The 25,503-nt window shown below is 42.6% G+C and overlaps 1 protein-coding gene across 2 annotated transcripts; it reads right to left on the bottom strand.

Moving 5' to 3' along the window:
- Positions 1–25,503, bottom strand: ces3 (carboxylesterase 3). Of its 2 annotated transcripts, none has more exons than XM_037108481.1 (13): positions 25,327–25,503; positions 22,944–23,142; positions 22,698–22,836; positions 17,748–17,881; positions 17,438–17,591; positions 15,051–15,155; positions 5,857–5,958; positions 5,333–5,473; positions 5,097–5,177; positions 3,229–3,370; positions 1,931–2,080; positions 1,590–1,662; positions 1–586 (listed from the first exon to the last, which is right to left on the bottom strand). In XM_037108481.1, the coding sequence occupies exons 1-13, from the start codon at positions 25,391–25,393 to the stop codon at positions 397–399; spliced, it is 1,677 nt and encodes a 558-aa protein (XP_036964376.1). In that variant the 5' UTR covers positions 25,394–25,503; the 3' UTR covers positions 1–396. The 2 variants fall into 2 exon arrangements, with proteins under 2 accessions (XP_036964376.1, XP_036964375.1); XM_037108480.1 differs by having other exon boundaries at positions 79–586; positions 22,944–23,145; positions 25,327–25,501.

The raw sequence follows: 25,503 nt of genomic DNA, 5'->3' as shown, positions 1-25,503 counted from the left end.
AGTCAGCTGGTACTCTGTTTATAATGGAAGCATCTCAACCCCGCTAATTTTTTGGTGACCCCAAACTTTTGAGTGATAGAGTATATGGGAAAATGTATTTTATTTCCAAATGACAAAAGAAATGAAGTGTCGTCCTCATTCATTCACCCACATGCTCTCTGTAAAATTCCCTTTGAACTGCATCTACAAAATATGCCACCAGGATGTTTTAACCAGTGACACGTTTCCTTTCTTTGCAATAAAATGATTTATTTCAATTACAGCTATGTTTAAGAGTACATGTCAAAAACAGACACATGGTAAAGAAGCACAGTAAATCCATTATAAAACAGAGAAGAATTAACATTAGTTTTAGTGAGTAGGCGACCTATAAAACAATAGGACAAATAGCAGAGATCACTCTCCAGGTATGGCTGCCACCGCTGATGCTGACTGGTCCAGCTTCTGAGGAAGGGTGACAGTCGCAAAATGGACCCTGTCGTTCTTCAGTTTCTGTCTCACCATCTGTGTCAGGCCCAGCTCCATATACTCTTGTGTCTGCATGTCATACTGAGGCCAGTTGACCAGACCAGGACTGTTGGGAGAGCTGAGGACGTATACAGACATGGCAGCTAAAGACATTACAACAGTCTGTATCTAGCAAAGAAAATCATCTACAAGTGTTTCCTACTGATTTCATTTCATTTTCCCTCTCTTTATGTTTTTTTGTTGAAAACAACTGCCTCATCACCTAGCATAGGATGTTAATTTTAGATATGTTGTGTACTAGAATTTTTTTCTGTTAATTTGTTATGTTAATTGAAAATTCCAAACGTTTCCATCGATTGGATTAAGTTTCCTATCGCTCTGCACTTTATATGTTCATATTGATACAGCAATAGCTAGTGGAAAGCATTTTGAAACTGGAATTGATGTTAATGACTGACATGCCCACCAAAGACCTGCTGTGTTTAAAGAGACCTGGAAATACTGCTCTGGAGCTCTCCCTCCCTCCTTCTGCATTATTGTGCTGGGAGTGTGTGTATTCTTGCAAAGGACTAGGTCAGCCACTGTTTTCTACTGTGAATTTAACTTTTTGGTTTGAAGTATTTCAGCCTTGACCCTATTTCCTATTTGCCTTGACCTTATTTTCCATTTCACTGTTTTTGTCATTTGAGAGTTAATTTTAGTTGGCCAGGTTTTAAGTGACATGTACCTTCTATGTCTCCTGCTAACTGTTCCTCTTTTAAGAAGCCATAGATTTTGTCACAAGACACACTAATGTCTCTTCTAAGGGCTTAGGGTTCCTCCTGCCCCTTAGCAGGAGTTGCCGTTGTCAGTTATGTAAAGATGTTAGCTGTTCCTGGTACTAGACACATGTAACTTAACTTTTGTGATGTACATTTCATAACTTAACCACATTTGTAATTTAAAATAACTCACCGTCAACTTTCACTTTCACACAGGATGTGAACAGTGGCCTCTTGTAAAGTCTGTGCTTTTTTGACCCAACCATTCATCCTCACAACGTTTTCACTCTCCATCTGTTTTTCTCGATTTAACTAATATAGATTAGCTTTAATAATGTGTTTTTCTCAATGATTACGTACCCAGTACGGGCAAAATTGGCCCAGTATGTCATCATGGTCCTACAGACTCTTTCATCCTCCTTGGTAATGTTGCCTGAGGATGGAGTAGGAGGAGATTTATTATAAAATCAAATACTGATTCTCATTAACCATAATCTGAAGTGACTGAAAATTTTGGTGTCGTGTCCATATGGTCTGTCATCTCTTCATCCCTTCCTTTGTTTCACCAAGTCCCACAACTTGCTATATATTCAATTCATGCTTACTTAGCCCTAACAAGTAATGAGAAAAGACAGAAGCACTGGAGCCAGCCTAATCAAAACATTATTTTTAGTATTTTAGTATTATTATACATAACTTACCAATGACTTTTATATGTCCATCCCAGAAACATCCACCAAACATGAAGCCAACATCATCTGCATGATCTGCCTTCACAAAGCTGGGTCTGTTGTGTTTATATATCTCAGCAAGGTATACAAACTCATACATGTAAACTGGAACACCTGCATCTAAATATACCAGGGAGAGAGAAGATGAGAGGGGTGTTACTGGGCTGAGATGAGATTAAAGATCGGGATCAAGTTGATTATACCCAGTAGGTGATATGAGGGGGGATGCCTTCCCCCTTGCTGGCAAAATTACCAAAAAGCATCCCCCTTGTTAACCTGCCATCACTCTCCATCCACTAGCAGCAGATAGTGTGTTGCAAATCACAAGTGGCCGTGATCAGCCGCAGCACACGGTGGAGTCAAGCCATGCACGGCTAGCATAGCCAGCCTAATCAAACAAGCTGCACCATGCAGATTGCACCGGCAGCATGTCAGAGACACAGGAATGGCATGGAGGGAGCAGCTGGTAAATTTTCAAAATAAAACAGTGTGCAGACTCCTGATTGTATAAAAATGAAAATTACCAGATCAACAAAAATTTGCTATTTATGTTCTAAAACTAAAATGTTACTTTTTGTGAGTGTTTTTAGTGTGTCTGATCAGGACATGGTGGCTATGTTATTTGGCAATTGTAATTTTTGTGCGGGTTTATCCACCTTATTCCTGACTTTGCGAGTTTACCCATGGTTCATAGCGGTAGTTGGTTATGCTCTTCCGGTTGAACTGGTTGAACTTGGTGTTTATGCTCGCATAGCTGTCATGCTCGCTCAAAAACGGGATTTTAACACAAAGAAAGTGACAAAATGGACAAAAATCGGAGGTGGATACACAGTACAGATGTTTTAAAAAGTTGTGAGGACAGTTCTATAACAGCGCCTGTCAGTTCTCATGGAGTGGGTAGATGACATGGCCCGACGTTAGCTACATCGACATAGTTAATTATCTTGTATTTTTGCAGAATTGTGCAGTTACAAAAACAAAGAAGCAGACAACTACCTGCACAGTAACATAATAGGGAAAGTACTGTTACAGAAAGACAGCGAGTTTATATTTCTGAAGGCAGCAGTACAGTTATGGTTAAGGTGTTCTGCAACAATGTCCTTTGGGAGGTGTACATAGGTGTGTCGGGGCAGGGAGATGCTCCCATTGGGCCATCCCACCTGTTAAAAATGAACAAATCACCTACTGATTATGCCTGCAGGAAATAAATACAGGCTGGTGCATTAACTCTTTAAGTACTAATCTTTCCGTGCTTTGCCTCTTCTAACCTGAGTGGTATCCGGCCACCTTGACGACAGGCAGCGTCATCAGCAGGTCTCCCATAATTTCAGTGAATCCGTCCCTGATCTCCTCTGGGGTTTTGGCATCTTTCAGGTATTCCTCTGCAATGAGGCTGTTGGCAAAGGAGGCCTGGAACAGGGAGGAAGGTTGGACCATCGTAAGTCACTGTGAGGCAGTGATGTTTTTCTACAGCATTAGTTCTGAGTCAATCAGCAAGACGGACGATGTCCTGACCTTATCAGCTACTGACATGCATAAGAAAAGTGGTGCAGATGGAAGATATGCCTTACTCATTTAATATCCAGTTTAAATGTATGTCAATATATGCATTTAATGTGATGAATACAGTATGAGATAAATGTTTCTGACAACTGTGAAGGTCAAAATGTTGCAGCAAGAAGACTTTGGAAACTTCATAGATGCTGATTGATATGTTGGTTGGCTAACGACTGTTATTGGCCTTTCACAGATTTATCAGTATCCGTGTATGTTGTGCTGATGTGAAAACATTTCATTGAGATTAAAAGTAATTCAGAATGATTTTTGTAGAAGACTTAGAAACTGTTAAATATCCTGCCTCCATATCATGTCTTTGTCACAAGCGTTTAACAGTCATATTTGAGGGAACTTCACAAAATAAATTGTGTGTTTTGGCCAGTATGTTGATATTGGATTTTTTTTTACGTCCTAATATCACGCTTTACAATTCTAAAAAGTTCATTGTGCTGGCTTTCAACAATGATGATTTAAAATGCTAATCATATTCAAATTACTCTACTTGACATTACTTTTGCCTAAATACTATTATAATGAATGCAGCAAAAAAATAATTAAAAAAGCTCATTCCACTGTTGTGTTTTTTACATTATACACATAATTGTTAATTACATTCTTCCTTCAAATACTTTTGCAGCTGGAATAGGGAAATAGGAAATTAATGAAGCCTGAGGGAAGAATGGAGCTTTCACATTATTGGAAAAAAAAAAAAAAAATTAAACCAGAAAACTTTGCATGTTCATAGATTCTGAATCACTGAGGGAGAAAAAGATTTTTTAAGGTAATCGAACTGTTTTGCAGAAAATAATATACCCTCACCCAAAAAGGGCATTTTTATGTGTTAGAACTTGTTGAGAAGGCACCGCTGAGCAGTTGTCATCAGGCATGTAAAAAAGGTTTCTTTTAAAAAATAATCAAACGGATACAGCACTAAATAAATATTTCTTCGTATTGGCCATTGCTATTTATCCGTGCAAACTTCAATCTTTTTAAAATGTGTGTGAATAGCTTGTTTGTGTCTATTTGTGTTCGCTTGTCTCTAAATGGCCCACTTAGCATCCTGACTGGACACATCATAGATTGGCATGTTTCATGCACGACTTAGGACAGGAATGCTTTAAAGTTGGTGACATCATTGGTGCCCATCTACACAGCATCAGTGACATTGGTGAAGTGAGGTGTCTGCACAGAGCCCACAGGATATTAAATGTCAAAACTGGCCCAGGGTGGTTCACCCTGTTGCTGTCTGGAAAAAGATACAGAAGTATCTGCTGCCAGGCCACCAGACTATGGTGGTCTTTTTTTCTTTGTAGTATAAAGGGACAACAACTTTTTGTTGTATAAACCTGTATTGTAATATGACAGTAACATTGAAAAATGAAAACATGAAACATTCAAACCTTGAGGGCCAAATTCAGTTGTTAAAATTGTTTTAAAATGTAAATGTAATTAATACTCTCATCAGATTTTTTGGTAAAAAACAAAAACAAAAAACAAACAAAAAAAACTCTGCAGCTTTAAATAAAGTCAATCAGTCTCATTATCATCAGCAAGCACTAACAGCTGTCATGGAGCTCACCCCTGCAGGATTGAACATGTTCACCACTGCCAGCACAGACTCCTTGTTCATACCATGCTCCCAGCCAGGAGGCGCAAAGCTCTGAGATCAACATGAGACAACGCTTAAATTGTATACAAATCCTTCAAGAAAAAGAACACTCAATTGATTGTCACTCACAAAAAATAATAGGAACGACAGACTGGATAAAGTATAATATGAGCATTAGGAATCAAAGCATAGTGAAAATGTGTGACCTGAGGCAGGATCCATCCAAACTCATGGTTGGTGATTCCCATCATCACTGGAACCTTCATCACTTCTTTCCTCTTTAGAAGCTCCTCTGCTGTATCAGTCAAAAACACGCCATCCACCACGGCTCCCAGGTAAATCTTCATCTAAACACAAAAAACAGTGCACCAAGGGGATGAGGGGATTTAGGGGTTTAGCAGCTAAGACTGTTTACAGGCTGCCATTTGAGGTTCTATGATGTACTAAAACACCTTCTAAGAAATAGCTGTTGTCTGGATTACAGTGATTAGCATGTTTTACTTTTACTCTTGGTTAATCCAGTCTTCTTCCATCTGGGAGCACACAAAGAAACTTAATAAAATCAGGACGTTCTTCTTTTGGGCGTTTTGGTCTCCTAATTTAACTTGAACTACACCCTAAAGAAAAAAGGATCCAGGAAATGTGAGCTGTAAAACACAGAGTTAGCATGAACAAATTCAATTCAATTAATCAATAACATCTGCTTGTATATTTTCAAAAGACCATATACCTTTTTAGTTGCATCAACCAGCTCATCTATACTCTTTCCCCTCATGCACTGGACCAGTTTCTCTGTACTGTTGCAGTCACATCCAGTAATGTTGGCAACAATCTATGGGAGAGATTTAAGGAAATCACAAATGCAAACTAATGCATACATAACTGAATGTACTCTAATGCAATAGTTCACTCTAAAAAGTGACAGATAATCTGTGTTTATTTTCCTCTGATACATATGAAAGCTGCTATAAAAAGTTACTTTTTATCCACTCCACAAGAGAGCCACAGATAGTTGTCACTCTGATCAGTAGTGTTTAAAAACTAAAATTTTCCCTTCATTCTGCTCAGTGATGAAGATGCAAACACATGCCAAAGCAGTTTTTATGTTAAATTATATAGTTTGATTTGCTAGCTGGACAGATAAACCTCTTGATCATGTCTTTTAAAAATTCAAACCAGAAAATTTCAGTTTCAATAATCAAGTAAGCTAGTATTGTTTCACCATTACCTTATGTTTCCATTCTATATCTATATATAAAAACCTGTTCTAAAATTAAAAGTTGCTTCTGATAAATATAGGCAGCACATGGCACTTGCTGTCTGGCTCCTCAGATGAAATAATGTTTTTATAGCTGGATTTACATGGCCTATTATCTCATTGTGAAACCACAATATAAATTAATGGCATACCATGTTTGTGTTTAACCCAGGAAAACCCAAATTTGAAGAAGACTAAGACAAATCCTTCTGGCCCCGGATTGGGCAATCACCAAGACAAATCTAGCTGCTGTTTCCACATTATGCTGACACAGAAAAATGCATTTGTGGGGCATCCCAGAAGCTGAGTTGTTAGAACGTGATAATGTATACATAGCCTGTGTCCTTGCTGCAGCAGCTGATGGTTCAAAACCAACCTCTGGCCTTTTCTGGATGTCTCTCCCTCCCTATCCCTATTCTGTCACTCTTTACCTGTCCCGAACAATGCCAGTAAAAGCAATAATATCATCCATCCGTTGTCTGCAACCGCTTATCCTTTTCAGGGTAACAGGAGGTCTGGAGCTGATCCCAGCTGTCACTGGGTGAGCGGTGGGATACACCCCGGATAAGTCGCCAGTTTATCAGAGGGCAATAATATCCCATTACATATAGTTCATGGCTTTATGGAGAGTAAGCGGGGAGGACTGAGACAAGTTGCAGAGGTGCATAGGCTGGAGGCTGGTGGCTTGTTAGGCTGGAGCTCAAGGAGGATATCCACATTGGAGAAGCCGAGGAGAGATGGGGTAAGTTCTGAAGGAGAGCACCACATAAGCAAACAAATTCTATAGAACCTTCCCAGTCACTGGAAGCCCCTACCCCAATGCTGAATGTCCAAGATCTTATGAACTGTGTAGGCCAGCAAGTCAAAGATCAATCGGAGGGGGTTCAGGCGGTGTACAGGCAACAAAGCAGGGAGCTTGAGGTTGACAGCAGATGGGTTCACTCACCACTCTCCTGCAACAGCTTCCTGTAGTGGGGAAGTCCCTGTGAGTCGATTACCGAGTGCAGTAGAGTTCCGCAGCTCAAGGATGAAAATGTATAATTATTACTCCATGAAAATGCAATCAAAGTTCATATGTGTCTTGCCTACCAGCTTATAACAGTTATTATCGAGAGTGGACAGGGAAAAGAATGGAATTGAGCATTTCTAACCACAGTCGGTAATCAACTCGCAGGGACTTCCACACAACAGGAAGCTGTTGCAGGAGAGTGGTTTGTTGTGTTCACTTTTCAATAGCAATCCGACTAAGCTAGCGGAGGTTTGTTGCCTCAAGCTATTACTGCAACTCTATTTGTAATGTTGCTGAGGTTTGGATGTTCTGAGCATTATTTGTGGCTTTTTGATGGCGGTTTCTTGCTGGAGGTGTGGGCTGATGGTATAGCAAAGTCTACATCCTGGACAGGAAAAAGGTGGGGGCTGAAATCCATTAGCTGACAAAAACTAGGACATACCTGTTGCCGAGCAGGTTATGGAGTTGTGTGCACATACAATTCATGGCAGGAGCTCCAGGAGGAAGGATGGTGATCCATAACACAACGGGCAGTCTCTAGGCCATTCTGTCTGGCTGTTGTACTGGGGATAGTATCCATGTTAAACTGGATGCTGTGCCCAGGGCAGCATGCCTACCAAATTCAAGGTTTTCCCCCACTGGAAAAAATATCCATTGGAATGCTGTGGAAAAACCTGGGATACTAGGATGTCAGCGGTCTCTTGAGCAAGGAAACTGTCACATCACGGTGAGGAATGTCCTGTCTTGGGTTTTTGTCTTGTGAATTTCATGTTTTACTTTGAAAAGTAACTCTCCTCTCGTTACAGGTCACTTGCCCTTCCTCTTGTGTCCCTGGTCTGACGTCATCCCTAATCCTTGATTGTTTTCACCTGTGTTCCCCTTCCCCATGTGTATAAAGTCTTTGTCTTCCCCTGTCTGCGTCGCCAAAGTATTTTGTCCTCTGTCGTGTACTGAAGCCCTGTCTCACAGTCTTGCCATTGTCTCAGTTAAGTATTGTCAAGTTTTATTTTCTGTTTTGTTCCTCTTTGGATGAGTGATTTTGATTTTGTAAATTTCTGGTTAGTGTTTGATTTCATAGATTTGCTGTTTGATAGCCTTTTGTTTTCCTCCTCGTGGAGCGCTTTTTGTTGAACCTTTTGTAGTGTTCAGAGTAGTGAGTTTCATAGGCTGTGTGCTGACCTCTTCGGAGTGATTTTATTTTCTGTTTAAGTTTCATAGCTAAAGTTTTCAGTTCAGTGTAGGATTCCTCCTTCGGGAGCACTTTTCATTCTTTGTGTTTTATGTCTTGTGTGTCTTGTGTGTTTGTCTTCATAGCATTTCATAGCCATTTGTTTGTCATTCACGCTGAAGAGTTGCAACCAGTCAATAAAACCTGACATTACCTCTGCCATCCTGCATCTGAGTCCTCTCTCCTTTGTCCGAGCCTGACAGTATACTTTGGCCAGACATGGACTCAGCAGAAGCAGAGCAACTGTCAGAGGTCCTGCAAACCCAGGAAGCTCGCCTGAATCGCCAGGAGGAGTTCCAGACCGCCATGGCTGCCAACATGGGTCAACTCTCCTCCCAGTTACAAGAGCTTCTGGGTCAGCTCTGTCGACCGAGCCCGGCAGCGCAGACTCCGCCTACCCCAGCCAGTACCACGGAGAACCTGGGCTCTGCAAGACCTTCCTAAACAACTGCTCAATCCACTTTGAGTTCATGCCTCACGCTTTTCCCATGCAGCGTGCTAAAGTAGCGTTCATGATCTCCCACCAGGCAGGACGGGCCAAAGCTTGGGCTTCCGCCGAATGGAGCCGGATCTCCTCAATTTGCGACACCATAGCTGGTTTCCAAGTGGCGTTGACCCGGTGAGTTCCAGTCGGGAGAAAGCTCAAGAACTCAGCACCCTGAAACAAGGAAAGAACTCCGTATGTGACTACGCGATTCACTTCCGCATGCTAGCTGCCGAAAGCGGGTGGAACAACACCGCGTTGTATGACATTTTCCTGAAGGGACTGTCACCCGACATTCAAGACCTTCTCACACCCCTGGACCTACCCTTGAGCCTGGATGCTCTCATCACTCTCGCCATTCGCACAGACAACCAGCGAAACGACACCAGTAGCCGAAACAGGGAGTACGGGAAGGAGCAGCCTTCACCCCGGACTCCATGCACGACGACGAACCCATGCAGCTGGGCAGAGCCCGCTTGACCCATGAGGAACGACAGAAACGACAACTGGAAGGAAGATGCTTCTACTGTGGCAGCACCAGTCATCTCGTCAGCTCCTGTCCAACCAAGAAAACACCAGCGGTGAGTTCAAATCAGGTCTCTAAGACCGAATTTTGCACCCTCACTCATGTCACTTTGAACACACTGCATAATCTGGAGGCGAGTGGAGCCTGATGGATCGGAGTCTGGCGAATAAATTACAAATTAATAGCGAACCTCTAGCCAGACCCATCGGAGCCCGTTCTCTCAACGGCAAAGAAATTTTCGCTATCACACACATAAGCAAACCGGTTAAGATGACCATTGGAAACCATCACGAGACGATCCAGTTCCACCTTTTCACTTCCATGTTACACTCTCTGATTCTGGGACAACCATGGCTTTTTGAACACAATTTGCATTAACTGGAGGAGCGGAAAGATCAGAGAATGGGGAGAGGAATGTAAGGAGCATTGTCTTTTGGAACGTGTTGCTGAAATTAACCTCTTCTCTGCCAATCCTGCCACAGACTCGGATTACCCGGACTTGACTACGGTTCCACCATGTTATCATCACCTCAAGGAAGTATTTGATAAATCTAAGGCCTTGTCTCTTCCTCCACATCGTCCCTATGACTGTGCCATCGACCTAATTCCTGGATCCCCCATTCCCAAGGGCCGCCTGTACTCCATTTCGGATCCTGAAAGAAAAGCCATGAATGACTATATCTCTGCATCCCTGAAAGCAGGACTAATTCGTCCATCTTTGGCACCCGCAGGAGCTGGATTCTTCTTCATGGGGAAGAAGGACGGATCAATACGCCCCTGCATCGATTACAGCCCACTGAACGACATCACAATTAAGAACCGGTACCCCCTTCCACTCATGACCTCAGTATCTGACCAGCTTCAACAAGCTAAAATCTTTACTAAACTCGATCTTCGTAATGCTTACCATCTGGTCCGCATTAGAGAGGGGGATGAGTGGAAAACCGGGTTCAACACCCCCAGTGGACTTTACGAGTACTGTGTAATGCCATTTGGCCTGACTAACGCACCTGCTGTCTTTCAGGCCATGATCAATGACGTCCTGAGGAATTTTCTGGACCAGTTCATGTATGTGTACCTGGATGACATTTGAATATACTCTCCTGACCTTGCTTCCCACCAAGACCATGTCACTTAGGTCCTTAAGAGACTTCTAGACAATCAGCTGTATGTCAAAGCAGAAAAAAGTGTGTTTCATGCTGATACTGTCTCATTCCTGGGCTTCATTGTAACCCCTGGAAGAGTTCAGATGGATCCGGCTAAAGTGAGCACTGTGGCAGAATGGCCTACTCCAGACAACCGCAAGAGGGTTCAGCAATTCCAAGGATTTGCGAACTTTTATAGGCGGTTTGTCAGGGGCTTCAGTGCAATAGCTGCTCCTCTCCATGTTCTTACCTCCACACAGGTTCCTTTTCGTTGGTCACCAGAGGCCGAGAAGGCATTCCAGGAGCTCAAGCATCGCTTCACCACGGTGCCTACACTTACCTTGCCTGATCCCCAGCGTCAATTTGTGGTGGAGGTAGACGCGTCCAACGATGGGGTAGGAGCAGTACTGTCTCAGCGATCAGAAAAGGATGGCAAGATGCATCCCTGCACTTTCCTGTCGAGACGGATGTCCCAAGCTGAACGCAACTATGGCGTCGGCAACCAGGAACTGTTAGCGGTAAAACTGGCGTTAGAGGAATGGAGACGTTGGCTGGAGGGGGCCGAACAACCATTCATTGTCTGGACCGATCAGAAAAATCTTGAATTTATCAGAAAGGCCAAAAGGCTTAACTCTCGCCAGGCCAGGTGGGCTCTGTTCTTTTACCGTTTTTCTTTCACTTTGTCTTACAGGCCGGGATCCTGAAACGTCAAGCCAGATGTCCTATCACAACTATTTGATCCTGAGCCAAAGACCAAGCAAACCGAAACTATCCTTCCACTGAACTGCGTGGCTGTCCTGACAACTGTCTATTTGTCCCTGCTGAGCTACGGCCACAGGTGATTCACTGGGCTCATACCTCGCTGCTTTCTTGTCATCCGGGAGTCAAAAGAACCATGTTTGTGATCTCCCGGAGGTTTTGGTGGCCCGCCATGGAGCCGGAGGTCTGGGAGTACATCGAGGCTTGTTCGGTCTGTGCACGCAACAAGACGTCTTCTCAGACACGCACGGGACTGCTTCAACCGCTCCCCATCCCCTCCAGACCATGGTCGGACATTTCCATGGACTTCATCACAGGGCTCCCGGTCTCACAGGGAAACACCACAGTACTCACAGTGGTTGACAGATTCTCCAAGATGGTGAAATTCATTGCCCTGCCAAAATTACCATCCGCCAAAGAGACAGCAGAGGCAGTGATGATTAGACCAGGGGCCCCAGTTTGTGTCCAAGTTCTGGAGGGAATTCTGCAGACTCATCGGAGCCAGAGCCAGCCTGACATCTGGATATCACCCAGAAGCTAATGGCCAGACCGAACGCCTCAATCAACGACTGGAAACCGGCCTACAATGCGTGGTGCACCAGAACCCCTCGACATGGAGCAAACACCTGGTCTGGGTTGAGTATGCTCACAATTCATTGCCCACCTCTGCTACTGGCCTCTCTCCTTTTTATTGTGCCTTAGGTTACCAACCCCCACTGTTTCCAGACAATGAAGGGGAAGTGTCGGTTCTCTCAGCCTATGCCATGGTTCGACGCTGTTGATGCATCTGGGCCGCCGCTCGACAGGTGTTGATTCGTCAGGGAGATTGGGTCAAGAAGACAGCAGATCGGAAAAGACGTCCTGCTCCCAATTACCAGCAAGGCCAGAGAGTATGGCTTTCAGCGAAAGATCTAAACCTCAAGGTTCCCTCCAAGAAGTTGGCTCCTCGGTTTGTGGGTCCCTTCCCCATTACCAAGATCGTTGGTCCTGCTGCGGTTCGACTACGTCTGCTCCGGTCCCTACGGGTTTCATGTGAGTCAAGTCAAGCTGGTCAAGGAAAGCAAGATGGTGCCATCAGGAGTCGGCCCTTGGGGGGGGGTACCGTCACATCGCGGTGAGGGATGTCCTGTCTTGAGTTTTTGTCTTGTGAATTTCATGTTTTATTTTGAAAAGTAACTCTCCTCTTGTTTCAGGTCACTTGCCCTTCCTCTTGTGTCCCTGGTCTGACGTCATCCCTAATCCTTGATTGTTTTCACCTGTGTTCCCCTCCCCCATGTGTATAAAGTCTTTGTCTTCCCCTGTCTGCGTCGCCAAAGTATTTTGTCCTCTGTCATGTACTGAAGCCCTGTTTCACAGTCTTGCCATTGTCTCAGTTAAGTATTGTCAAGTTTTGTTTTCTGTTTTGTTCCTCTTTGGATGAGTGATTTTGATTTTTTACATTTCTGGTTAGTGTTTGATTTCAAAGATTTGCTGTTTGATAGCCTTTTGTTTTCCTCCTTGTGGAGCGCTTTTTGTTGTACCTTTTGTAGTGTTCAGAGTAGTGAGTTTCATAGCCTGTGTGCTGACCTCTTTGGAGTGATTTTGTTTTCTGTTTAAGTTTCATAGCTAAAGTTTTCAGTTAAGTGTAGGATTCCTCCTTCGGGAGCACTTTTCGTTCTTTGTGTTTTATGTCTTGTGTGTTTGTCTTCATAGCATTTCATAGCCATTTGTTTGTCATTCACGCTGAAGATTTGCAACCAGTCAATAAAACCTGACATTACTTCTGCCATTCTGCATCAGAGTCCTCTCTCCTTTGTCCGAGCCTGACAGAAACAAATTAAACTGACTTTGAGAATATGTTAATGATAGTAAATATGATTGTATTACCGTCGGAAGAGGGCATTCCAGTAACAAAGTCTACCGCTATAAGACCATGGGCAACTGGGAATGTGTAGAGGGGGCACAAAACCAGCAGGATGTGATTACGATGTGAAGCCATTCCTCAAGCACATACAGAGCAGGCAACAACAAACTTCTTACTGTCTCTCACCATAATTGGCCACTAGAAGTGCTTGGCCACAGGTGCCCAGATCCCCAGAGTAATGCTCAGGTGGAGTACCAAAGGGCTCTTTAGACAGAGGGGGGAAGAGCTGAATAGAAGGAGCAGCAGATGGGTTACCCACAGAGAGAGGAAGGGTAGTTGAGTGGTTGTCTGGCTGAGCTGGGCACTGAGCTGAGTTGGTGGAGGATGTCCATAACTTCCCGAAGAACCTGGTCATGCCTACCAACGAATATGCCTTGTGCACTGCCAGATTGTTCTGTGATGGTTGTTGGGTGTTGCAGGACCCAAGAGTGGACAATCATGAAAGAAAATCGAAAGAAAGAAAACTCCAAGCATCCAGAAAAGACACAGCCAGCCTCCGCTGCACCACTGAAACACACAGGTAAAAGGATAAACACAAAGAACAGAAAATCCACCCGAAAACTCCAAATCATGACATATGTTCTGTGTTCTGAGATGTGTTTCTGAAAAGTTGATGTGTTTTGTGAAATGTTATATATTTAAAGGGCAACAGATGTGTGTTAGGATGGAAAGGGGGTTATAATTACTCTTTTTCTTTCTAACTTTTCCTAACCACTTTTAGCTGGTTTTCACTTAGAAGTGATGGGGTGGTTGATAGTAATAACATGTCATTGTGACGCACCATCTATGAGGGGTGTGTTCGAAGCAATTTCTGAAATCCCCTTATCTACTAGGCTGAGGGATCTCAAGGGGACAGTTTGTGTCGAGAGACTGCTACTGGACACTATCAGTGATACCCACCTTCTACACAAGGTCTTTTGTGGAAAACCAGCTTTGACTATTTTCGGGGACCTGACCACCACACCTGTCCTGAACTTTGAAACAACAATATGGCACACTGCACAAGGGAGTAAAGACAAGTGCTGTTGAGGCTTTTGGTGATGTAGCTGTTGACATGCTAGCTGCCCCCTTGCAGGTGAACCACTCAGTTGTTTCTCCAGTCTTGGAAACCGGTTCAGCTAATTATTTTAATTTCCTTGTTTTTACCCTTTTCTACACACTCCATGTTAAGACTAGCTTGAATGTCAAGTGATTGCTCAACCTTCACCCTATACTTGAGTAGTCGGTAACATCACTGTAAAGTGGTACTAATAAAAGTGGTAGTAGCAAAAGTAACAGTAGATTACATGTGTAATGTACACAGAGAATTGTCACTTAACTCTGCAGTTGTCTGGCATTAATCTCTGCACTCATTAACCTATTTTCCAGCAGCTTTAGGAAGCTCTTTTCACTTAAAAGATTTATTTAAAAAAACTCTACACAATACATGCCAAGCACCAAACAAATTAGCAGCTCGTCAGTGAACATCATGGAGCATCATTTTCTAAGGAGTCAATTAATGCAGCTTTATGTATTACTATACTACTACACAATTGCTGAAATCAATGAGCATGAGTTTCAGACTTTTTTTTAAATGTAAATCCATGCTAACCCAGTTTACATATTACAGTACCTTGGCATGATCCAAAGGATGGCTTGTAGTGTAGATCCCAAGAGTAGCGACTCCACTTTGAAAAATTGCCCTCTGAAATAGTCCTTTTGCTTGCGGAGATATAGTCTGTTCATGAGGCAAGATACATATGCAATTACTTTACACATGGAAATGATAAATAATAAACCAAAGATGCACTTAATAATAATTTACAGCTATTATAAGCCTGTGAGCCTCTTATTAGGCCTGACACGATAATCAATAAATCAGTTAATCACACATTAAATAAAAGTGACCTCTATAATTTTGCAAGCCTCGATATTTTCCATTTGCATGCTTGTTTGTTTTCCTTGTGTCTCTCACATGAACCGTCTTGTCAGTCACTCTGTCTCTGTGTGGGGAAGCCAGGCCCTGCCCCTGACATAATACAGAGTGCAGCATGAGAGCCCTGTGAGGAGTGGCAAGCCAGAGGTAATGCTAGTTGCAATTTGACGAAATTAAAACAAAGATGGAATTGGTTTCAAAGCTGAAAGTGACAGCTGCAGTGTGGCAACACTTCGGATTCAAATAGAATGACCGTGGTAAACCACTTAACCTGGATGAGCCGGTATGTTGCAATTGTTGTAAAACAGTAGCAACTAAAAGCAGCAATACAACAAACATGCATCTGCACCTAAAGCATAATCATCCAATGCAGTTTTCCCAGCTGGGGGAAAAAAACAAAAACAAACTACAACTAAAGCTACAGAGGGGCCGTCTCTGTCTTCCCGACAGTCCACTATAACTGGGGCATTTAGTCGACAAACAAAATACAAACAGGACAGTGCAAATTGGTGCGCACTCACAGACAGTGTAGTTTGCTACATCGCCAAAGAGATGCAGCCCTTTATTACCATCGATAGCTGGCATTTCAACTTCAACGTTTCAATTCCAATGTTTAATATTCTTTAGAAATAAATGTTTATTGATCTTTGAAAGGGTATATTTGCATTATTATGCCAATGTCATCTCTCTATAAAAGCAAGGAGTCTGTGTGTGTGTGTATGAGTGTGTGTGTGTGTGTGTGTGTGTGTGTGTGTGTGTGTGTGTCTGTTCCTCAAAAATATCTCTGGATCAGGATCAGACTGACCTGAGAGTTTCAACATGGCTGCTGTTTGGTTCAAGGGTGTGCAACGTTGGATTTGTTTGGACTACAATGATACTGTTAATAAATTATTATATAAATGCTTCACAAATTCAGCAAGCATTGTCCACTAGAGCCACCACAGTCACGTGCGCACCAGAGCCAATCACTGCACACCGTAGCCACGTGCGCACTAGAGCCAATCACTGCAGAGCTCAAATCCACAACAACAAGCGGATTTATACGTGCAGTGGAGCGAACTGGTCCCGTTCTGTGTTGTGCATCTAAACTGACTGTTGTGGATTAAGGAGACTAAACGAGTCCGGACCGAGTCTGTTCGGGTATGAGGAGATCCGGAGACGCATGGACAACCAAGTGGAATCGGAATCTGGATACCCCACACGGCCCAAGTCCTGAGTCGACGGACGTACCGGCGGGTCCAAATCCGGACTTGGGGTAAATAATGTCCGCCGCGCTTTGCTCGCGTCACGTTAGCTTTGTGTCTGGTGCAGGAAGAAACGGTAAAAACGGGCTTTTGTCACGAAAGTGTCCAAGCAGCAAGTTTGGATGTTGAGGAACAGGAAGTTGTGGGAGGGACATAGGCGGATGAATGACAGGCAATGACGGTCTGTGTAGAGACAGCCAGAGATATTGAGAGTTGAGAGATTTGTGACATTTAGCGTGTTTGGAGTGTGTAGTTAATGTGTTATGTAGTGTTTGGTGTAGTGTGTTTAGTGTGTAGTGGAGTGTTTTTTTGTTTAATGAGTCAAAACAATGAGGTGACTGCTGAATATGGAGCAGGCAGTGCAGCTCTTCATTCAGCTGGAAGGAGCTCAGGCAGACCTGAGCATTGCCTGCATTTAAATGTAAATAGTTACATATAACTTTGTATATTTTTAAAATGTATGCACATATTTAGCAAACAACAATTTATATTTGCATGATACAGTGAACTGTACAGTCACACACGTGAGGTTGTGCTGAAAATAATGACACCAAGTAAATAGTCTTTAAGGTGAAATATAATGGCAAAATCAAAAATAGTCAAAAACATCCAATTATACCCTGGAATGTCAGATTTCACAACAAACCTAAATATCCCTGATGTCCCACCTTCAAACACAGCCTCATTTGGCCATCCATGAAAAAGCTACTTAACTGCCCACATTTCTATAGGAATACATATTTCCAGCAAAATTTGTTATTGTGAAAAGCCTAGCTCTCATGAAACACTTTAAATGTGTATGTGTGTTTGCCATCTTTTCTACCAGTGAGTAGTTTTTACCAGTATGGATGCACTGATGCCTCCGGCGGACTCTCCAGCAACTGTGACGGTTTGTGGATCGCCACCAAAGTCCTCAATGTTTTCCTGCACCCATCTCAGAGCTGCTAGCTGATCCATGAAACCCCAGTTGCCCTGAGCATGTTCATCTCCAGTGCTTTGGAACAGGAAAAGTGAAGAAACTTGCTTTGGATTGTCATAAAATTGTTTCACTAAATGTAAAAATGGTCACTGTGATACTGTTAATGGTTCCATTTTATGTTTTCATTTGAAACCAGCGATGAGCAATATTCTGAGCAACACCTTTCCTTACCTGAGGAATCCCAGAATACCAAGGCGATACTGAATAATAACCATCACTATGTTTTCATAAGCAGCTAATGGAGCACCATCATACTGAGAAGCTGCACCCATTGCCAGACCTCCTCCATGGATCCACACCATCACCTGACAGAGTACAAGACAGCAGCCTTTAGTTAAGGACTGACCTCTTCAGATAGTAAGTTACTTTAAACATTCACTGTGATGCATAACAAACAAAAGATTACACAGGTTCATTTTAAACTAAGATTATTTGTTCAAAAAACTGTACAGCTTATATACACTTAAGTTTTGTCCAAAAAACGAGTATGAGTATAGTAAGCAGTTGAAATGTCAGTTGAAGTGTAACAGTTGAAAGATATCAAAGTCTCAGTTGGAGAGTAAACAATGCAAGTACAAGACAGCATGGTGCCTATTATATCATACACTAATAAGTATCACTATTACAGTCACGAAGTGGATGTCAATTTGCCATCCCCTACTTAAGTGACTGTAATAGTGATACTTATTAGTGTATGATATAATAGGCACCATGCATGTATGGATTCCCCAATATTATGTGTTGTGCAAGAGAGAGAGAAATCACCTGTGCTCCAGTGTCTATTATCCTAATGCTAATGGAGCCATTGAGAGATTCAACAGGGTATTGAAAAAGTGCATATAGACTGATCAGTAACAGAGTTCATGCTTACTCCTCTCACAGGAGCTACTCCATGCGAGCTGCTAAAGTCAACATACTTCATATACACAAGCGGAGAAGAGCAAGGAGCAAACAGACCGAAAGACTCCGGCAAAAGTTCCCATATTATGAGTAAATTACACTATGCATGTCCAAGGACCTGAACATGTCCCATAGGGATCATCTTGATTCTCAGAAATGGAATGCATCCAAGCTGTCATATTTCCGACAGGGTACTCTAACTTGCCCCAGTAATGGCAATGAGACTGTACTTGGCGGACTTACAGTGCTAGAGAACGTGCATTACTGTTACTACATGTGAAATCAAAAGGGATTTCATTCTGTTAGCTATCGCTGATAATTTTATATGGTACTGAGACAGTCACAGAAAATATAAGCTCATTAATGTAAGTTCATTTCTAATATTAAGTCATTTGACATTTGTTATTATTACAGAAGGCTGCTTCATACAAAATGCTTCACCTGGCTGAACTGAAGATGAGGTAATTCCTTCAAGGAAAGGGGAACTGTTGTGTTGAAAAAAAGAGAAAATGACAGAGGGCGCTACAGGACATGGTGAGGTGATGTACAGGCTGTTGCTGTGTGAACACACAAAGAAGAGTGATAAAGGGAGATAAGAGCAGTCTCTCTCCCTTTGTCTGTGTTTGTTTTGCTGACTGGTCTCCTGTGACCAAACCTGATTCCAGTCCATTCCAAGATTGTTGCCTTTTTAAACCTGCTCTGTCTTGAGTTGTGCCTTTGGGTTCTAGTCTTGTGTGTCAGACCTTGTCAACACAATCTGGCCACACCATGGACCCATCTGTCATAGCCAGGATTGGAGCTGTTATCCACTCACATGGCATGCTCCTCAATCAGCCTGAGGAGCAGCCAACCACAATCTGCCAAGGCTGCCAGGAGATCAGTCCTCACCCTGAGGGACTGTAAAGCACATATTGAGTGTGAGTGAGTGAGTGACTGGAAACTTGGCAGTTTGAGTTAAAGTTAAGAGGCCAGTGCGTTTGATTGAAGGCTGTTCTACAGTTTCACCCATCGCACCAAGCCCATTCAGATCATCACAACCCAGGGACACTCTTACCTGCTAAATTTTCATCCGTTCCACTCTCCACTACACCCCCTAGTTTTGGGTTATCCCTGGCTGACGAAATATATTCCCTGCATAAATGTGTCTACTGGGGTTGTCACTGAGGGGGGAGATTCAACTCTGTAAGCCCTGGCTCTCCTGTTACCACTGAGACTCACTCACTTCACTTGTTACTCCTGCCTCCGAGTCAGATTTCCATGCTATCATGATAAAAAGAGGTATTCAACAAGGCCTGAGCCACCTCACTTCCTCCACAGGTACCCCTTCCCTCTCCTTCCATCTGCTTTAGAACTATTATGAGGTATTGAGATTTTCATTAAGGCCCACCCCAGAAATGCTCATAGTAAGGATAAGGAAGGGGCTGAATTCAAAACTGCCTTTAACACCCCCTAATGGCCATTATGAAAATTTGGTCATGCTCTTTGGTCTCACCAATGTACCTGCTGTCTTCTGACCATCGTGAATGATGTACTTTGGGACATACTCAATGATTCTGTTTCTGTATACTTTGATGAAATCCTGATTTTCTCTACTGACCAGATAACCAATGTCCAACATGTACCGGGTGTTGCAAAAGCTACTGGAAAACCAGCTCTTTCTCAAGGTAAAAGTGTGTCTTTCATATACCCTCTGTCTCCTTCCTTGGCTTCTATATCATTGAAGGCAACTCGAGATTCAAGATTCAAATGGAATCAAAAAGGTACATCCTGTCCCACTCTTACCTCCAACAAAAGCTACAATGTTTCCTGGGGTTTGCTTATTTTTATAGACAATTAGTTCCAGTTTCAGTACTATTATTGCTCCCCTCCATAACCTCTCCTGCTGGTTAATGCAGTTTCACCATGGTTCCCATCCTACTCTCCCAGACCCAGCATTGCAATTTGTGTGAGAGGTGGATGCCTCTGATGTTGAACTGGGGACTGTTCTGTCCCAGCATTTTGTCACAAATTCCACCCTGCACCTTCCACCCAGGGCAACTGTGGTTCAAGGGTAGAGTAAGCGTCTTGTTATTGGAAGGTCACTAATTCGATTCCCCTTGTCTGCATGTCGAAGTGTCCTTCGGCAAGTTACTGAACACTAAACTGCTCCCGATGTGCTGGTCGTCACGTTGCATGGCAGCAACTGCCATCAGTGTATGAATAAATGAATGAATTTCTGTAGTCACTTTGGACAAAAGCGTCTGCTAAACGCCTTAAATCTAAATGTAAATGCTCCTCTCCTGGAAACTATCCCCTGCTGAGAGGAACTACACGTTGGTAAGTGGGAGCTTTGCTGGGCAACTAATATGAGGAAAAAAATACCATGTCCATACATGAAAAAATGTCTGTCCTACTGACTCTTTGTCGCATTTCTGCCCAAAAGACAGCATCTGTCCACAGCAGCAGTTGAATTGTGGTCATTATGTGACGTGATTTTGAGCAAAAAACTCACCATGTGTTGTAGTTACTGTTGCTGGGGACTTGTACTGAAAAATATCACAGTGATGGTCAGCCCTCCAGACCATGACTTGTGAACTTTCCCCCAGAAAACAGCATCCCTCCTGCCAGTGAAAGCCCAACAGGGTCCACTGCTTACTGATGGTGATTATAAAATAGAGCAAAAAAGATAACTTTGTCACTTTCCATGATGCATCATGGTCGGTGTGGATCTCAATCAAAACGGATTATAGCTGCATCCATATGATTAAAAACAGTTGGCCACATACATGTTTAGATTAACAGGTGGTAACCGAGAAAACACGTAAAAAAAAAATCATGCGGATGCCAATGTAGATGTAGATTCATGATTTTGTTTAGTCATGTAGTTAGGAACTTTTTACTCTTGCCGTGACATTAACTTTCTTCAGGATATCATACCTAAAACACAAAGTCACTCATTTTGCTGCTTTCTCTCTTGTTTTAATACTCCTAGTTCACATATTACTTGTTCTTGATATTTTAATGGGTCATGGTGGATGACATATATGTATTTTCAGCATGCAAAACTCTCATATTTTAATAATGTAGAATTTCTGTGATATACTGTGTCAGACCATGAAAGGATAGGAAAGAGTCCAAACACAAAACTGCTAGAGACAGAGGTTTTTGCCCTCTTATTTTTCTCCCTTTCTTAGTTTTAGTCGTTTATACTTGATCATTAGAGTCAAAGTGATACTTTGCCATCAGCCAGCTGAGACCCAAACAGACAGCCCATCTGTACTAAGTCTACGTACACTGATCCGCTCCCAGCGTCCGACTACCGTCAAGAAGAGACTTGGCAGAGCCTTTTAACTGAACCACACTTCCTGGACCATAATGCCCAGAGTTTGCAGCTGAAAGGGTTCCGACCTTTGCATCCAGTGCTTTGGTTCTGAGTGGCCTCACATCTAAAAGTATGTTAAACCATCCTCTCAACTGCTCATGACTGTGTTGATCTCAAAATTAAAATAATAATAAGAGTAGTCTTACTGACAGTAATTCAGCCTTCATTCAGCCACCATTTTCCTTCAGTATAAGTTAGAATCTGTAGTGATTTCCTCCACCATCCTCCATTTCCTAATTCAGTTCATTATCATTCATCATCATTTCATTTAAAATCATTTGTGTAAATATCTAAACACAATCACACAAGCATTGAGATTCCACTACAAAGTGTGACCACTGTAAACAGTCGAAGTGAATAAGTTGTCAGCTTTTTATCATCACAGTGCTTTGTTTGAGTAAATCTTGCTGACATGAAACTGATATAAATTATTTAATCCTCTGTACTTAGAAGACAAACAGATGATATATCTTGATCTGAACAATAAACAGAGGCAACATCAGATGTTAACATCAACACGCTAACCAAGCTGATACCAGTGTGATATTATTTACTATTTAACAGATTACTGACAGAGTTGCCATGAAGTTGAATAGTAAAATCAAACATACACTGAAGCCTGAAGTTTGAACAAAGTTAATGAGCAACCAACATACTTGACATTACACAATGAGCAGCTCTATACTCAGCATACATAGAGGGGGTGGACAAAATAAAATGAACACCTAACATTTGAATTCAGTCCAGTACAAAATCCTGATAAGCTAGTTCCTCTGATCACAAAGTGTTTAATGCAGGGCTTTTCTACTGGATTGTATCTCAGCTGTAAGAAGATTTCACATGCTGTCTCTTGAACCCACCGGTAGTTTTGCCCCTTTTGTTGCCTCACTGGGAGTGTATACATTCAGATACAGACAGTCCTCTGAAAGCTCTTGTGGGGTGTATTGCATTGACATGGTCCTAGAAACATTCACAACTATCTCTGGATCCTGGATACACCTGAGATAGAAAGACAGACAAAGAGGAAGTTTGTGTTAATCAGAGAAAAAAAGTAAACTCTTGCCATTATCTGTGGCCTTTGGTGAATCCAGGTTTCCAAGTCTTACATGGGGGGCTGTTGCGTGCCATCTCTCTCCCCTTCCCAGGGCTCTGCATCCTGGGGTGCAGCCAAGCGGAGGGGTCCCACAGGGGCACGGGCAAAGGGGATTCCCAGGTATTGCTTCACTCTCCTCTCTGTGCCTTTGACCATACCATATTCCCCTCTGATTCGGCCATGTTTCAAAGAGACCACAGGGTAGACACTCTCTGCTGAGGATACAGGTGGGTGTTTTATGTGTTAAATTATCAGAGCAGTGTTATTGCAACTATCAGCCACTTTCCAAGGCTTGTTTAACCCTTTTTAAATATTTCCAATGTGCTGATCATCTTGTTTATATATAACAAAAAATAAATAATACAGTCTCCTTTGCATTTTTGTAATAACTTGAACTTTTAAAAGTTCTGATGGTAGGTCATATACACCTGAGTGTAAAAAAGGCTAAGGCCAAGGATAAGATCAAATAATGTGTCCAAGCTGAGTGCATGTGAGAGGCAGTCTGCCATGCATACACCTGGCCTGCCCACTCTGCCCATCCAAGAGACACTTTCTCGGCTAGCCAAAGAGGACGGTGTGTTTTCTGTTGAAAGTACACCTGGCAGTCTGCTGTATGATGCCCACATTTGGCTGTTTGTATTGCCACAAAACACAAACACAACAAGAGAATATATGATTTGTGCTAGTGCAATCAGATACAGAAATCAGCCAAGGTGTAATCTCTGTCAGAAACTCTGTAATGCTGCTGGGATTAGGCATTTCACTGTAAACTACTGATGAGGGAACAACCAATCTTAGTAGAGCAAACAGCAGTGTCCCTTCCCCGTCCCACTGGCCCATCCATACTACCATCAAGCATTCTATTCCCCCTCCCCCTCTCTTCCTTGTCTTCTCTATAGGCAGGAACACACCGGCCCAACCGTTGGACATCTGAAGCGTTTGGAGAGGCTCGGACGAGGTCGGGAACTAATATCTTTGGTATGTTAAGCTGCATTGGAAGCTTTCGGAGCCGCTCGTACGTTGTCTGCTCCAATTCAACATGCGAAGTCTCAGGAGGTTGGCTGTCGGCGGTCTGAGCCATTGGATACTCTGATTGGCGGTGTGCTAGCGAATCAGTGCGGTGTGTGGGAGGGGCAGAATACTGTGCGCACATTGGTTTTCTATGCACTCCGTTCCGTCATTTCTTGTTTTCATGTTTTGGATTATGGCATGAGACTAGCTGTTATTATGTCCGTTCAGGACGAATTAATCTGTGTTCGTTTGGTAATGCCTCGCTGTATGTTTAGCATGTTGCTGTTTTTGTCCGAAATAGTTAAGTTTAATTTCGATCAATAGTAAAGAAAGTTGCGTACTTAAACCTCTAGTCCAGCATCTTTAACACTAGAGCCACCCGCTTATTGCATCTTGCGCAAGTGCAGAATGTACATGCTGCTGTGGAGCTGGCACCACGTAGAAGCAGTGTGTTCAGTGCAACTTTTCTGTCAAACAGGTCAGACAAGAAGCAACGGAGTGGTCGGAAAGTAGTTGGACAAGGCAGTTGGATGTCTGGGTGTTGTGTGGGGGCCTTATGTTAGTGACTGATTGCAAACCAACTTTTAAACAGCACAATGCTATCCACGGAATCATGGAAATTATTGGCTATAATTTCATTATCAGAATACTAGATAATAATTTATCTGCCTAACATCCCTAATATATATTAATAGGGACAATATATCCAAACATTCAAGCCCCGCCTTTGTGCCATAAAGTTCCATTTTATTAGAAAGAAGACATCTCTATGGCCAATATCTCTCAAACATAGCAACTCACAATAAAACAATCTAGACAGATAAATAGCACTACAGGTGGGAAGAAAAATATCTACTTGACCCACCAGTGAGTCTTGCATCATTTACTGTTTATACTAAACTGTAAACAAAAGGAGAGAACAAATTGCTAAAGAATTCTCCTATGTCAAATATTTATTTTTTATGGACCAAAACTTTCTCATCAAAAACCTATAACATTACGCTTTAAAGAATCCAAAAACACACTCAGACAGATTCTTTATTTCTACATTCATCAGTTGGTTAAGGTCAAAACTGAACTGTAGTGTTAATCCATGGATCATGTGGCTGTGGAACATTCCTTCATCCACTTATTGCTTCATGAAGCACTCAAAAATCCTTGAATAGACAGCGGTCAAGCTACCACTATGTGTTGCTCATGAGAAGTTGACAAGGTGAAGGGTTTTCTTTTAGTCAAACGGGCATGTTTCAGCCTGTGGAATTTATTTAATTTGTATTGTTCTTGACAACAGAAGACATTTGAGAATTTTATAACAAACTTAATGGCAGTGTGTGGTACATCAAAATGTCCTTCCTTGTGTGAGGTACAATAAAGTGTTCTCTTACCTGGTGTTGACTGTGCTATTGCTATCAGCACAGGAAGGGGATAAACAATGAAAAATGCTGTCTTCATCCTTACCGGGCTCAACAAAAGGCAGAGAATTACGGTGTACTTTCAGAGAAATAGCTCTCTGCCCCCGTCCTGGCCCTCTAGTACCACTCCTCCTACACTGCACTCCTAAT

This window comes from Acanthopagrus latus, chromosome 8, assembly GCF_904848185.1.
Source record: "Acanthopagrus latus isolate v.2019 chromosome 8, fAcaLat1.1, whole genome shotgun sequence".
Lineage (NCBI taxonomy): Eukaryota > Metazoa > Chordata > Actinopteri > Spariformes > Sparidae > Acanthopagrus > Acanthopagrus latus.
Note: the sequence above shows the minus strand (reverse complement) of the source record. Positions and strands in the feature narration are given on the sequence as shown.